This window comes from Lactuca sativa, chromosome 7 (assembly GCF_002870075.4).
Source record: "Lactuca sativa cultivar Salinas chromosome 7, Lsat_Salinas_v11, whole genome shotgun sequence".
Classification (NCBI taxonomy): domain Eukaryota; kingdom Viridiplantae; phylum Streptophyta; class Magnoliopsida; order Asterales; family Asteraceae; genus Lactuca; species Lactuca sativa.
In genome coordinates, this window is record NC_056629.2 from 84961442 (window position 1) to 84977639 (window position 16198).

At 32.3% G+C, this 16198-nt stretch overlaps 2 protein-coding genes across 3 annotated transcripts; one reads left to right on the plus strand and one right to left on the minus strand.

Moving 5' to 3' along the window:
* The first annotated feature begins 3828 nt into the window (after positions 1-3828).
* On the plus strand, positions 3829-9440 carry LOC111887693 (organic cation/carnitine transporter 7). 2 transcript variants are annotated; one of them, XM_042896369.2, is made up of 7 exons: positions 3829-4033; positions 5069-5141; positions 5511-5805; positions 5890-6127; positions 6763-7252; positions 8455-8657; positions 9177-9440. In XM_042896369.2, exons 1-7 carry the CDS (start codon positions 3911-3913, stop codon positions 9411-9413), a joined length of 1659 nt encoding a protein of 552 aa, XP_042752303.1. In that variant the 5' UTR covers positions 3829-3910; the 3' UTR covers positions 9414-9440. The 2 variants fall into 2 exon arrangements, with proteins under 2 accessions (XP_042752303.1, XP_023739636.1); XM_023883868.3 differs by having other exon boundaries at positions 3830-4033; positions 5496-5805.
* Positions 9441-10712: 1272 nt separating this feature from the next.
* On the minus strand, positions 10713-14253 carry LOC111887677 (glucan endo-1,3-beta-glucosidase 6). Its single transcript, XM_023883852.3, has 2 exons — positions 13519-14253; positions 10713-12047 (listed from the first exon to the last, which is right to left on the minus strand). The coding sequence occupies exons 1-2, from the start codon at positions 13854-13856 to the stop codon at positions 10946-10948; spliced, it is 1440 nt and encodes a 479-aa protein (XP_023739620.1). The 5' UTR covers positions 13857-14253; the 3' UTR covers positions 10713-10945.
* Between the last annotated feature and the right edge of the window lie 1945 nt (positions 14254-16198).

Genomic DNA, 16198 nt, shown 5'->3' on the forward strand with positions numbered 1-16198 from the left:
CTCCTCATACTTTTTGATTTTGTGATTTGGTTCTGAGGATACTCTTATGTTTAAACTCTTTTGAAAACAAGTTGTAACAACTTAATGGCTTTTGAATGAATTAAAATGTTTTAAATTGGTGCAAATTTTTATGAGTGTTACAGCGGGAGTGACGACGGATCTTTAAAGCTTTGGAATATCAATCAAGCAATTCAACTTTGAAAAGTAAACGTAATGTAGATATATTTAAATGTACATAAGTGAAAAAAAAATAAAAAATTCACGTTATAAGTTGATTTTCCTTGCATTGGTTGTTTATGCAGGGGGCAGAGTGTGAGGACCATTAAAACGAAGATGAAAGTTTCTTCTGTTCAGTTTCCAACTGATTCGGTGAGTAGTTTAACATTTGGTTTAGCTGATCATAGGATTTATTACTAAGATTTGAGGGATCCAAGTATGGCAATTTTTACGTTAATTAGACACAACAAAATTGTTAGTTATGTGAAATTTGTAGATTCCATGACTTTTGTATCATCATCTACTCATAACACAATGAAGCTTTGGGATTTATCAGACTGCACTTCTCTTGATTCCCTCATTGAGTCGTTCACATGACGTATGAATGTAAAGGTATGATTTTTTTTTCTCCATTAATACAAGAATAACTTTTACATTATTGGCCCCTAAGTGTACATGTTTTTTGAAAATTCGTTCCAAAAAGTTTTCTTTTGCAAATTTTGTTCTTATTTTGAAGTTCCCTAATGACTTTGGTTCCTATGTCATATGAGTTAACAGCCTAGCTGTTGAATTTATTTCATTACTGTTCTTTTCAGATTTTATCCAAGAGCAAAATCGCCATTTAAAAATAAATTAAGCGGCCATGCTAACTGCGACATAAATAAAAATGCATATGCACCCTTATATGAAAGCATTAGGAATGGAATACTTGAGAATAAATACTAAATTTGATAGAGAAAAGGTTTTTGGACAAAAATTGCAAAAGTAGTGTGATACGTATTATTTTTTCAGAACTTTGTTGGATTATCGGTGTCTGATGGTTACATTACGACTGGTTCAGAAACAAATGAGTTACTACATTACGACTATTTGATATAGAACTTTGTTGGATTATCGGTGTCTGATACCGTATTACATTATGATTATTTATAGTTTTGTTGTTTGTTAGATTTTTAGAGAATTGAATTGATTTATTGTTTTTAAAAAAAAATGTTGATGTTGTAGAAGGTTGCATTTCTTGTTAGATTTTCTCTAATATGTGGTATGCAAAAAATCTTATTCCTTCCATATAAGTACATAATCTACGTATTAACCCATTTATTTATTGTTTGTTACTAGTGTGAAGACATCAAGGATCATAATTATAGATTTTGGGACAACATGCATGGAAGATCACATTGTTTACTCTTATATCCAGGTTTTTATAAAACTCTCTGCTTAAATATTGACAGTTTGATAAACAAACTTCTAAATGCTTATCTTTTTTTTTTTTTGGCAAAGATGAAAACTTTTTTGGTTTTAACATTTAACATATCATATGTGACATCAGGAATAGTGAAAAACATTAGGACACCTGCAAATATAATCACACTAACTACTAAGACTGCAGATGTTGATGTTCCTATCACTCCAGATGAGGTTTGTCTATCCAATCCTTCTATCCTTCTCTATTTTGTATTACAAAGTTTAGTTGTTTAACCAAATGTCCAAACTAACCTTGAGTAAAAGTATCGTGTACTTTATCTATCTTGCAGATTGTTCAAGAAGAGTTGATGGGTGAAGCTGATTTTAATGAATCAAGTAGAAAGGCAATGAGTTAGTTGTCGAGTATGGCCGGATTTTTTTTCCCTGATTCTTTATTGGCACAAAGATTTTTCAAAATATGCTGTCTAAATAATAGATGGATTGAAAATAAACAAATCTATGTAAGTACAGAGGTTTGATTCTTCTAATGGTTATTTGTTTTTTGTTCTTCGATTTTTTGGAAACTTTTATCCTTAAATGCAATCCACTTTCACCTCTAAGTGCATTCCATTCATACAATCAACCAAAAACAAAACCCTTTCTAACCCATGCGAAGCATGGACATCTTCCCTAGTTAATATTAATATTATCAACTGTTGTGAATGTGGATATTATTTCCAATAATTGAAATCATTATGTAATGTAGTTGGTATTGTTATTAAATGAAGTTTTTTTTGGTATCAAACATAGTTGATATTGTACTATAATAGTTACTAATATCAAAAGTACAATGTTATTACCAAAACCAAAACAAATAATACATGATTCCACTACCCATATGAGAACACGTCATTAATAATTGTCCCACGTAGGATGTCACGTAAGCAAACTTTAAAGAAAGAAAGGACTAAATGTGTTCAAAAATATCAAATACTTATTTTGAAAAGAAAAAATGTGTACAAACTGAAAGCTTAACCTGGAATAGTCGGTCATAAAAATTGAATATGCACAAAACAATAATTTCAAAGGTTTATTTTACACAAAAAATAATAAAGACTAAATGTGTATATATATATATATATATATATATATATATATATATATATATATATATATATATATATATATATATATATATATATAAGACTATATTATCTTTTTAAAGGAAATACCTAAAACCCGTTCTACCCACCCGACCCGTTCCGAATTCGGGTAGAATGGGTTGGGTAGAACGGGTAACGGGTATGAACATTCGGGTAATAGGTTAACCCGATAATAATATAGATCGGGTTTTAGGTATGAATATTTATTTTCGGGTATACCCGAATACCCGAATTCGTTTTTTAAATAATACCAAATATACAATGCAGTCACGTACACACACTTCAAATAAAACAAAACCCGTCGTTTCCTTCTTATGAACGATGGCTCGACAATCGACGTAAACTTGCGAAGGGAATACGACGCTGAAGCTGAAGTCCTGAACCGTCATCACAATTCTCAGTTTCTCACTATCGCACGGAATGTAATTAAAAAACTACATAACATATTATAATGATTTGTATTGCTATTATATATGTACTTGTTAATTGTATGGAGTATTTTCCTACCCGATTCTTTACTAAACCAACCAAAATATAAAAAAAAAAATATATCAATAAGTGTCATTTAAGAAATTTTCGGGTATACCCGATAATTACCCGACCCGACCTCAAACCCAAAAACCCGAATTACAAAATAGGTCGGGTATCGGGTATTATTTTCTTAAGGAAATATCCGTTCTACTCGACCCGTTCTACCCGAAACCTGAAAATTTTACCCGTTCGACACCCCTACGTATAACATGGGACATGAAGAACATGAGAGACATATCCCCAATAAAGTTGGTTTATTTCGTTGTGATTGTATTCTCTATCATGTTAGATCAAAGAAAATATAGTAAAATAATAATTTATAATTTATAAAAGCATAGATTTTATAGAAACTTTTTTAAATATTTGATTTTGATTGGAAAAGTCTTGCTTTATTTTCAAAAACCCATTAAATACTTAAAATAAAATAAAAATTGCAGACATCAATGGTTAAAATCTCTGATATGAAAACTTATCTGTTTTTTTTACCCTTTTTTCAAGAAAAATATGTTTTTTTTTCCTAAACATGGAAGAATTTCAAGGATATATTTTCTCAATAACTTTTTTAAGTGTAATAACATTTAAAACAAACATAATATCTTTTTTTTTTCAAAAAGCAAAAAAGAAGATGTACTAAGTTCAAATGTGTGAAAAAATAGAGGTGTGGTGTATGATGCTCGAAATCAGTTTGTGGATGAGATTTACATTTCTTTTGTTGAAGTAGGCTTCTCTACCTTTCCTTTTACACTTTCACTTCTTCATTTTTTGAAGTTCTCCAATAAAAACATTCGTTTACTTATTTTATTTAAATATAAATTATGAAGTCATTTTCTGCAATATCAGTAGGATGGACGGTCGTGCCACCACCGGATATAACATTTCCGTCGTCTTCTTCATATTTTGGCCGTGAATTTAGATTAACATCCCATGTCCACTCTCTGGTACTTCTACTACTCTTTCTCCTCCTTAAAAGTTTGTTGTTCTTTTACTTAATATGCTTATGAGATAAATCTTTCTATGTAGTTAGTAAAAGAATTAGAAGTTGCCTTCTATTAAGTCCATCATTTTAATCTTATTAAAGTTATATAATTAGGTATTTTTATAGTATCTCTATGCTCCAGTTTAAAAATGAAGGGAAACGTATTTAGTTGTGTTGTTGAGTTGGAAGAAAATGTAGTGGAAGTTTAACTCTTAAGTTGAAAGAGGAAAAAAGAAAAAAAAAACATTTTTTTTTTTTACATTCTTGTCATTTATTTGAGAGAAAATGAGTTGTTGCAGGGACAAAAATGTAATTTCAACACACTCCCCCTCCTAATCCGCCTAGAAAGATGGATTTAAACAATATTTTACATTTTCAAAAGAAATTAAAGGAAGTAGTTTTTTTCATATAAAAAAAGAAAGAAAGAAATGAAAGGAAGTAAATAGAAGTTTCTTTTCTTTTCTTTTCCATTCCTTAGCTTCCACTTTCTTTTCCTCTTATTTCTCTCCCAATTATACCAAAAGTGAGAGGAAATATTTGATAAAAAATAAACATTTTCTTTCCCTCTAAATCATTTATTTTCTTTTCCTTCTTTAAATTAAACTCGAGAACATATTTCATTTTTTTTCTTTTCTTCCCTTTAGAAACCCCCAATTTCTCCCATTTTGCTCCCTTCCCCTCATTAAAAAACGCTCAAAAACACACTTTTCCTTCTATTTTCTTTCTTAAAAATAACTCAAGAAAAGGATGTTAAAAGAAAACTCAAGAACACAATTTCTTTTGGATTGCTTTCCTTCTCCTCCTCAAATGGACTCAAGAACAGGGCTAAAATGAACTACATAAACCATCATCTCATCAAAATTAAATTCGCAGTTTTATATTTCATGACGTTTGCATAATCTTAAAACTTTACTTCACGCCAAAAAAAAAAGCATCAACAAGTTATAGTTGCGCGCATTTAATCATATCAACTTCTAATATACTAAAAACTAAACAGATTGGGGATAGATTAGTCATTTCAAACCGCAATGCATCTTGCTTTGTAGTGCAAAGATCATCTAACTCTACAGGTACTCTCATCTCTTTACTTTTATTTAAACCCAAGCAAAATATACACAAATGAACCAAATTACAGACAAATTGATTACACACACCCAAAAAAACATTGAAATTTAAGAAATGAAAATTGGAAACAATCGAAAAACCTAAACACCATATATGGTTCATGCGACACAACGCTTCATTTGAAAAGGAACTCCGAAATAATGTCCTTTAATATAACTTTCATACATGATTTTCAAATGCTCGATCGTGAAACAGAATAATTGCACACATGCATGATTCCAGAAGCACTAGTATACATGCAGCTGCAAATGATTTCAACTTTTGAAACGAATTTTTATAAATACTTGAATATATTTTAGCTACTGAAAGAACAGAGAAAGGGGAACATGAAAGATCACCTGAAAAAGATGAAGGTGTTTCATATACGTTAGATGAAGCAATTTCCAGCATAGGGTTTGGGAAGTTCCAGTTTATCGTGCTTGCATATGCTGGACTGGGTTGGGTGGCGGAAGCCATGGAGATGATGCTTTTGTCCTTCGTCGGACCGGCCATTCAACCGGAATGGGGACTTTCTTCCGGCGAAGAGAGCTTCATTTCAACTGTTGCTTTCGCTGGCATGCTTGTGGGGGCATATTTGTGGGGCGTCGTTTCAGATAACTATGGAAGAAAGTAAGTTTAATTAATTAGTACTCATTTTTTCGGGATTTATCTTTTTGAAAACATGAATATTTATTTCGCTTTTGGCTTTACAAGGAAGGGTTTCCTTGGTGCATCCATACTAACAACAGGAGCTGGATTCTTGAGTGCTTTCGCCCCAAATTATACATCATTATTGATTCTTCGTTGCTTCATTGGCATTGGTCTAGGGTGTGGACATGTATTTACATCATGGTTTCTAGAGTTCGTTCCAACTCAAAAAAGAGGAACATGGATGGTTGTTTTTGCAACATTTTGGACTGTTGGAACCATTATTGAGGCTTCACTCGCATGGGTATGTTATATCTCGTCATTTAGTTGCTGTTTGTTTTTTTGAAGCGAATATGCCTGAAGTCTGCGAAGCATATCTGCAACCATTTGTAGCAGAAGAGGTGGACCAAATGGCTGTAACATTTAATAAAAAATTTGTTTGTTTTCTAACGTCTGCAGACTGCTGCAATAAGTTAAATTAAGATGTAAAGAGGTTAGAAGCAGTTGGTCGACTGTTGCGCCACGCAGTACACGCGCAATAGTTTTTAAATTAGAAGTCTTCTGAAAAACAAACAACTGCGAATGGGCCAAGTGTTGCGCGGCGCAACAATAATTGGTCTGAAGTGGTTCTTTAGAAAAAACAAATATCACTTTAATTGACATAGTCAACCGGTGATATGTACCTACTAAATCATATTGTTTATTAAATTAATAGAACACTTACTTACTTAACAAAAACAAGAAGGTGAGAATAGTAAGTGAGTTCTCTAGTCTCCTTAATTGAGATCCACGCCTCCAAACCCTCACCTTTTCAGATTTGCGGCTTATGTTTTCCTTGCTAATTAATAACATGATCAAATCAAGTAAGATCGCTAAATTTATGATCATAAGTTAAGTTTTACGTACTAATACATTCTTTTAAATGATATTGTATTGCAGTCGATCATGCCTAGATTTGGTTGGAGATGGCTACTCGGTCTATCTGCTTTTCCATCTCTACTTGTGTTATTGTTTTATGGTAATGTACCCGAGTCACCAAGGTACCTTTGCATGAAAGACAGATTGACTGCGGCACGTGATGTTTTAGAGAGAGGATCAACACTCAATCAACGTGAACTTCCCATTGGCATGCTAGTGTCCGATCAAATAAATAAAGCTGATCATAACGAGTTTCATTCGTTAGAAACCTTGGATGATCATAGAACTACTGTGTCGTCGATATCCATGCTACTATCACCTAAGTTGATAAAGACAACACTTCCGTTATGGGCCTTGTACTTTGGAAATACATTTTCTTATTATGGTATTGTGCTTCTGACTTCACAATTGAGCATTTCTAATAGCGAATGTGGTAATGTGATTGCTTCGCAGTTGGAAAGTATCCAGGATTCGAGTCTCTACACGAATGTGTTTGTAACTAGCTTGGCAGGTATATATATACCTCTGTTTTGACTTTGTTTTCGTTCATTGATTGCAATAAAATGCCCACAAAAAAATATGTTAAGAACCAAAAGAAATAAATAGTGTCACTAATTCCCAATGCTAGATATGAGAATATATGTCTTGTTAAATGGAAATGTTAAGGTGGATTTTGATGATATCGTTGCCATGCACTATAATAATGTTTTAGGGACGGGAACCAAATGTTCTTCACCAAACTGATTATTATTTTATTGAGGGGAATAGGAAACCTATATTTTTATAATTGTTTAGGCAATGATGTTTCATGTTTTTTTTAATATATAGAAAAAAGTTTAATTAGACGAAATATGAAATCATGAAAAATATTGTTTCATGCTAACTTGCTAAGACCAAATAAGGAGCATTTTACTTGCGACATATTTGATCAAATGAAACGTGATTATATAGTGAATGTAGTTGCATATATAGTTTGTAAAAAAAGTTAAATATTGATTTATAAATTACTTATACTGAATTTTAAATTTTATTCAAGTAAATAATTAGCGAGAAAGTTTACTTACCATTCATGTTATTATTGTCGCAAATGTCTGATAAACAATGTTTTAAAAACCGGTTTGAACCAGTCGGTCGAACCGGTTGAACCGGAGATAGAACGGTCCAACTATTACCGGTTTTATATCGATTTCTGAACCAGATTGAACCGGCCAGTTTTTAGAAAAACCGGTCAAAATAAACCGGTTAAACCGAATAAAAACACATGGGAAAGAACCATTTTCATAATAAACTCTGGTAATTTTTTTTAAATCTATTTAGTTTTCTCTAAATAAAAAAATATGGTAAATGTTATAAAGTTTTTTGATGTGTTTGTATTCATCTAATACTATATTTTGTTTCAGTATTATATTTTATTTTCTTTTTGACGTATATAGATTGATATAAAACACTAAACTTATGGTTATATGTTATTTTAATGTATTTGAATTGACCACAACTTATTTTTATGTATATTTTTAATATTTGAACTAGTAACGTAAAATGCATGATTTATATATGTATATATTTGTAGGAAAATAGGAAAAAATATGAAAATTATAAAAACCGGTTGACCCGGCAGTCGAACCGGTTGAACCGGGAACCCGTCACCATACTGGTTCAACTAAAAAACCGGTTTTTAAAACAGCTAATTAAATCTTTGGGCTTTTATTTCAGAACTCCCCGGGCTTGGTTTGGCAGCCATCATATTAGACAGACTAGGTCGTAAGATCTCGATGAAAATTATGTTCCTTGCGGGATTCATTCTACTTCTACCACTTGTTGTTCATCAAAATCAAATAATGACTACAACATTTCTATTTGGAGCTCGTATGTTCATCTCCACAAGCTTCATTGTCGCTTGTATCTACGCCCCAGAGGTATATATACCATGTTCTGCTTTGTTTCTTTTATACTTAATGAATTTAATAGGAAGATAACTTAACTATGAACGAATTGTTTATTTTATTTTATTTAATATCAATAGAACAACTTAATAGAGAAATTCAGGAAAATGCCCACTAATCCTAATTTTTTACAAATTTGTTCATATTTTTTGCCTTTTTCTCATGTGTCGTCGTTTTCTCAAATATTATTTAAACATCATTATCTAAAGAGCATATAGGTGTTGTTTTCTTTTTTTACTTTGATTTAACATGACATGACGATAACTAGGAAAAATGTATATCCATATTTTTTTATTTAATGGAGAAAGAATTGTTTAATAGAAAAATGAGGTTTTCCCCGTTGAAACCTAATGTTTTTAAATTTGTTCTCATTTGTTTTCTTTGGTGTTGTCGTTTTATGTAATGTTGATAAACATCATTTATCTAAATAATACTTAACTGTTTAAAAAAATAGCAACAGACATTCTATTGTTATTTGTTTTGGTTTTATAGGTATACCCAACAAACTTAAGGGCAAGAGGAGTTGGAATAGCAACGGCTATAGGTCGAACCGGTGGCATGGTGTGCCCGATTATAGCAATTGGACTGGTTGCAAATTGCAACCAAACACTCGCAATTATGTTGTTTGAGGTTGCTATACTTGTTTCAGGACTTAGTGTTGTTATGCTTCCATTTGAAACCAAAGGGATGGAATTAATTGATGATGTGGAACAATCTAGCAATATATGAAAAGAAAAATATTTTATTTTTTTTATATGTTTTGGCTATTTAAGGTATTAAGAGAAAAAATTAACCGTTAGTTGTTCGAGGTGAGCCATTAACAATCTTGAGGAATAGGGTTTGTTTTTTCTAGTTTGTGAAAAACAAACTTATTGTTTAATAAATCGTAACAAATGGTTTGTAACTCAATGATATCACATGTATTAGAAAGATATATCACTCTTAAATCATATGGTAGACAAAGGTGTAGAATTAATAGTAGGATTAACCATTTGGTGCTTGTGTTTGTCGGTCTAAAAAAGTTGTATGTGGATGCTTTTTTTAATGGATATACTAATAACACTTACATTATATATGAGAGTTTCTTGTAACTTAATGTAAAAAAGAATATTCTAATGGATAAAGTCATATAGATAAGGCTTTCTATGGTACAAAGATTTTCATCATTTATTTGCTTTTCTTTTTCTTTCATATATTGTCATTTAACATAAATGGTATTACGAATGGATGTCCAAACGTCGTTTCTTAACCACACAAGCAACAACTTAAAGTCTCAAACTACATCAACCAAACGATGTTAACTCACTAGCAACTTAAATGTTTCACATAATATGTGCTCTCTTATTGTCTCGTGTTGACAATATTATACAAAACTGACCCCCACATATACTGCTACGTTATAATTTATTGATAGGGTTTTGCAAGCATTAATATGATTTGGACTAATCAAAGTTATATATTTTATACACATGCCAATCATAGATGTGTTACTTAAACTTGTGGTTATCGTTCATATATGGTGTTGGTAATAAAAAAAAAAGGAAATTGTTAAGAAAATCTCAATATTTTCATAAATTTTACGTTTTAGCTCCAAGTTTTTTTTTTTAACATGAAAGTCTGATTATTTTATTTTGGCTCAAATTAACAAAAAAATCTTTTTTTTTCTTTTAACAAAAAATGACATATTATCGTGTTCTTACAAATAATCAGGACTTTTATGTTCATAAAAAAAATTTGGAACTAAAATGTAACTTTTCCGAAAATATCAGAACTTTTCTAACAATTTCCCTAAAAAGAAAACCACGAAACGCTTAACTATCGTTGCTGAAAAAAAAAAAATACTCCCCGTTAGTCTTTGTACAATTATTTTCTCAAATACTATTTTTGAAATATCTTTACTAATCTAACTTTATTTATTTTTCCTTTTATTTCCAGATTGGTGCCTTATGAAAGAAAAGATTGTACAGGGCAGACTTTTGTAATTGATGAAAAATAAGGGGTAAAACATAACACATTAACACCACGAGATAAATAGGATAGAACTAGCTATATAGCACATCAATGTTTCATATTCAATCCATATAAATACAATTCGCTCAAACTACACCCCAAGGTTTCAGAAACATTCATCCACATCCCTCTACTTTCACACTTCCATTAATTAAAATTAAACTACCTTCTTAAATATCTACCCAAACATCAAACATCAAACATCCCCAAAATTTCAATCTTCCACCAAAGTTTCACCAAAAAAGTCAAACTCACAATAGTAAAAACATAACCAATCCAAGAAGGAACGACCAAATCGACTGAAATGACCGATTTGCCCCTCCATAATACGGCTCAATCATAATATTAAACTGGCATGTCCCCTTAGATGGATCCTCTTTCGTTATCGTCGAAACATTCGGAAACTTGCAGGCTTCATCGGCTTGATCATTCTTCTGATAATAACTGTTAAAAGCATAAGAAACATTCCCTCTTGCATCCAAATCACCACAAGAAGTTCCATATCCAAGACTCGTGCAATCCCCAAGAGCACAAGCGTAACTCACCGATTGTGCAATCGATGGATCATCTAATCTCGCCGAATCCTTCATCACACACCATTTCTTCTGTAAATACTTCACCCCATTCGCCGGAATCAGAGCTCCGGCATTGTTCATTCCAAGGTTCAACGCGTATTTCGGTTGCCCATCGTAAGAAAAAACCCCCCAATGTCTTTCAAAGTTCCCCGGTTGGATACTTTTCTCATCTTCATCGATTAAACTAAACAGATAAGCATCAATCGGACCTGTTCTCAATGGCGTCCCTTTATTTCCGGCAATATGACTCATGAACCCTTGCATAAACCTTTGCGCTAATTGATTATTGGCGTTTCGATCTCCGTCGCTCGGCCACCCAATTTCACCCACTATGATTCCCATATTTGTGAATCCGTTCTTTTGTAGGGCCCACACGAGGGTATCGTAGTTGGCATCGAACATGTTTGTGTAGGTGGTGCCGCCGTCGTTCACCGGAGCTGCGTTTCCGTCGAAGAACGCGTATTCCACTGGAAAATTGGAGTCGATGTAGAGGCTTATGAAGGGGTAGATGTTGACAGTGAATGGAGATCCGTTTTCGTTGAGGAATTTGGTGAGTTGGATCATGAAATCGTGAATGTCTGTTCGGAAATCGCCGCTTGATGGAACACCGGTTGAGCTTTCGTAGACGTCGGCGTTTTGGGGGACGGTGACTTTGACTTTGGGGCCGAGGCCGGCTTTTATGAGCGCCGCCTGGATGTTTTGGAGCGCCGGCAAGGTGGTTTTTAGAAACGTTCCGTTGTATGTTGACAAGAATGGTTCGTTTCCTACTGCAACATATCTGTAAAGAAAACCTCAAATCAAGAAATTTTGCTTAATTGGTGATTAAATCATTATATTTTTTGAAAAATAAATGACTTTATGTAGTTTTATCATGTTATTGATTTAAGAAAAATTAAATATCCTTTTATATTTTTTACATTTTGCTCTTTACTTGTCTTCCTATTATCATGTTTGTGGAATCCACTAATTATCCTTTTCTTAATCTTTTCTTTTGGTTTTGATATTTATCTTGATCTAATAAATAGGAAGATATAGAAAAAATAAAAGTAAGAGGATATTTGATTTCTCTTGATTTAATCATAGAAGCATTTTTATTGATTTAGCTATTGAGCCATTAAATATAAAGATAATATTTTCTCAAGAAAATGGTAAAAATACATGGTTTTTTTTTTATTGTATATTGATCTTTTTCAAAATCGAGTAACATGGAAAATTGGTTTTTATAAACAGTGGAAATGACTATAAATGTTTAATTAGTACGCAAAATAGTTAAGTGATTAAATGAAAAAAAATTACAAAAACAAACTTATGCTTTTGGATAGTTGGTCATGACAATTATTACAATGTTTGCAAATCCATAGAAATGAATTATGTTTAAAAAAAACACATAAATACGACGATAACAAATAGGTTTACAGATGATTTTTGGTATTTTCAACACAAATCTTGACAAAACAAAACGTGAACAAATAACGCTTAAAATAACTGAATAGATGTTTGCAAGAAATAGCAATGTCCTTTGATTTATTTATTTATTATACTATCATAACATAATTTTATTTCCTATACAACATTGATACAAATCAAGTTTCACGACTATAACAGAGAATTTTTCAAAATATAATGTTCCAATAAGAATTAAAAAACGTAATAAGAAATATAAAAAGTAAATGTACAATGTTATAATTGTGTCCTATAGTACAATATCTTCAGATTTCAACAAATATAGTACAACTTATTTTGTCATGATATTAATCCAACATAATAGACAAATTCTCATTAAATCGTCCTTAACCCTATTCAACCCATGAAACACATGTGCACAAAGGCTCCCAAAGTTAAAATACGAAAGTCGATTATTGTGATAAATGTGAGATTCCCTAACTAATTTAATAACTTTAACCACTTAATTATTAGTTATCAAAAGTCACAATATTGCTTTGAAAACAAACCACCAAACATCCCGAAAAGAGCAATGAGACATTCTGACAAGACATGATCACATGACACAATGCATTTGACATGCAATGGACGGGATCGAGACTAGTTCTCATATCTAATTTGAAAAGACCAAAATACCCTCCACCACTTTTCATTCCGATCACACAAAATAGTAACTTTTCCGGTGACAAACAGTAAATGAGCATAATTCAGATTTTAGATTCACTAATCAAGAACAAGCAACATAACAATTGCACCTAGGGTTAACTAAAATCATAACGAAAAACAAGAATCAACGAAATACTAACCTTATATTAACATTATTGTTGATATGATCGGAGACATTTTTCGAAACCCATTTTTCAGCAGCTTTCATACTACTTGCCATGGTAGCAAGCATGTCGTTAGGAATTCCAACCATAACTTCAATTCCAGACTTACCCAAAGCTTTTAGCGCACCATAATCGGCGTCAAAAAGCTTCACCTTTTGGATTCCGTTATCTGTCAGCATCTTCACCACCGTTTCCGGCGGCAGTGGGTGCGACGACTGCGTTCCCCAATTTGCCCCAATTCCGTTCACTGATTCCAACGAACATAGGAATGGAATCGTGACTAGAGATATCAGCCATAGTTGAAAAAACCCCATTGAAATTCTCACCGGTTATGCTTTATGCAACCCCAAAGATTATTTATAGCGAAAATCTTAAAGGGTGCTTTTGTTAACTTTCTTGGAAAAGAGAATCCAAATTCAAAAAAAAAACACAAATCAAGATTGGATTATTAGGGTACTCCAATGGGGGTAGTGCTTGTACAATCAATACCCACAAAAAAAATGAACCAGAAAGGGCAAAATAAAATAAGGAGATTATAAAGTTCAGAATATAAGGACAAGAAGAAGGGTAACGAGTGCAAAGATTTGGAGATGAAGATGGAGAGAAAAGAGAAAAAATAAAAGGAAAATTAGAGAACAGAGTAGGGAGGTAGGGGGACTCTGGTTAGAAACTAGAAAGAGACTTCATCGTTTAACCAAGAAACAAGAATGGATATAAAACATAAAGTTTATTTACAAGATTATTATTTTTTTTTTTCAAAAAAGATTCATTTCTTGTATTATTTCTAGTAAATTGTAGAAGATGATCTCATGGTTTAGTAGAATTCGTAGTTGTCAACTTTTGAAATATTTATCGGTGGCATCCTTATAGTTTCATTCTTTACGGTTTTGATCCTTATCCAGAATAATTATCTTTTAACATTTTTAATAGGAAAACTGAATAATATAACTACTATAAATAATAGTATCTTTGACAAAAATAACTATTATCAAAAACTTAGTCCTGTTGGTTACATAATATCTATAGTTTACAAAAATAAAATGTTTAGTTTCTAATTTTTTTTAACACTAGGTCTGAGACACGTATAAGTTGAATTAATTAAAAAAATTATACGTAAAGATATAAATATTAAGCATTTTGTTAAGGAAAATATTAAAGATCAAAATGTAAACATTAAGTATTTTTAAAGTAAATTTCAAAATAAATACAAACGAAATAATAAAAAATAAGTAATTCAATTTATACTAATAAACAAACTACGGGAGAGATTATTATATTTTGGTTATATTTATGGTTTAACCACTTTATTTTAGTTCTATCAATGAAAAACAACAAAGTTTGATCATTTTTCCTATATATGTCATTTTAGCCTAAAATGACAATAAACTTTGGAGGCTTTCCAAAAAATAGCGACCAACATGATAGTTTAACATTTTTAGCTTCAAAATCAATAAAGCGTCAACCAAACTAGAAGAATTCTTAGAATTTGGTGAACCAAAATTTGGCAAACATCTTGCATGGCTATTAAGGGCTTAATACCAAAACCCTAACTTCTTAACTCATTAAGACATCCTAGCTCATGCATGCAAGGGAACTAATGACCAAGACCACATGTTTATGCTTCTAAACCATCCAAAATGTCTGAAAGGACAGCTTATATGAATTAGAGTAACCCATACTCATAATATTAAGCTAATGGAACCAAAAGAACACAAACTCATGGCTAAACAAGATTTAAGCATAGTCTCATCATGTTAGAGCTTTTTACCTTCACATGGCGTCAAATGGTGATGTGATTCTAGATCGAAAGTGTTCCACTCTTATAAGATGGTTTCCTCTTCTTTCTTCCTTCTTCAAGTTCACCAAAAATACACATAAAGCTCAAAAATGCTCTCAAATAGATTAGGGTTTGCAAAGGGGTCGAAATGGGACTGAAGGCTGATAAATGGAAGGTTAATGTAACATCCCAAGCTCAGGTATACCTTGTAAACCTTGATCTTATGAGCATTTGTCCATTTTGGCCTTATTAGAGAAAATGTGGTAAATGAGTATGCAGGGCATACTAGAGTGTACTGTAACATCCCAAATTTTGAGGCCAAAAATTTTATTTTTAATTAAGATATCCATAATATAGTTTACCAAATATTGCCAATGTCATAACAATTTACAAATAAAACATAACAACATGTCTGAATACCATGTCATCGAAGTTATGAAAATCATAGTACAATCCCAGAAAACTCCATGCAGAAACCATATGCGTGTGTGTGATGCGCTGCTACACCGCTGACTCTTTCCCCTTAGACGAGGAGGTACCTGAAACCAAAACTGAAACTGTAAGCACAAAGCTTAGTGAGTTCCCCCATCATACCACATACCATACAATCACATAGCATACATACTGTCAGGCAATTCTGGGGTGCCTGACCTACCCACGTCAAGTTATTCTGGGGTGCTGACCTACCCATGTCGAGCCATTATGGGGTGTTGACCTACCCATTTCAGGCCGTTCTGGGGTACCGACTACCCTCCGGTCTATCCCAACAGGCAACGGGGACTATTTCACCCCTACCTCTATCATACAATAAAAAATATAGTCATACGGTCAGGCATATGTGGGGTACTGACCTACCATTTGGTCCTAACAACCGAGTCA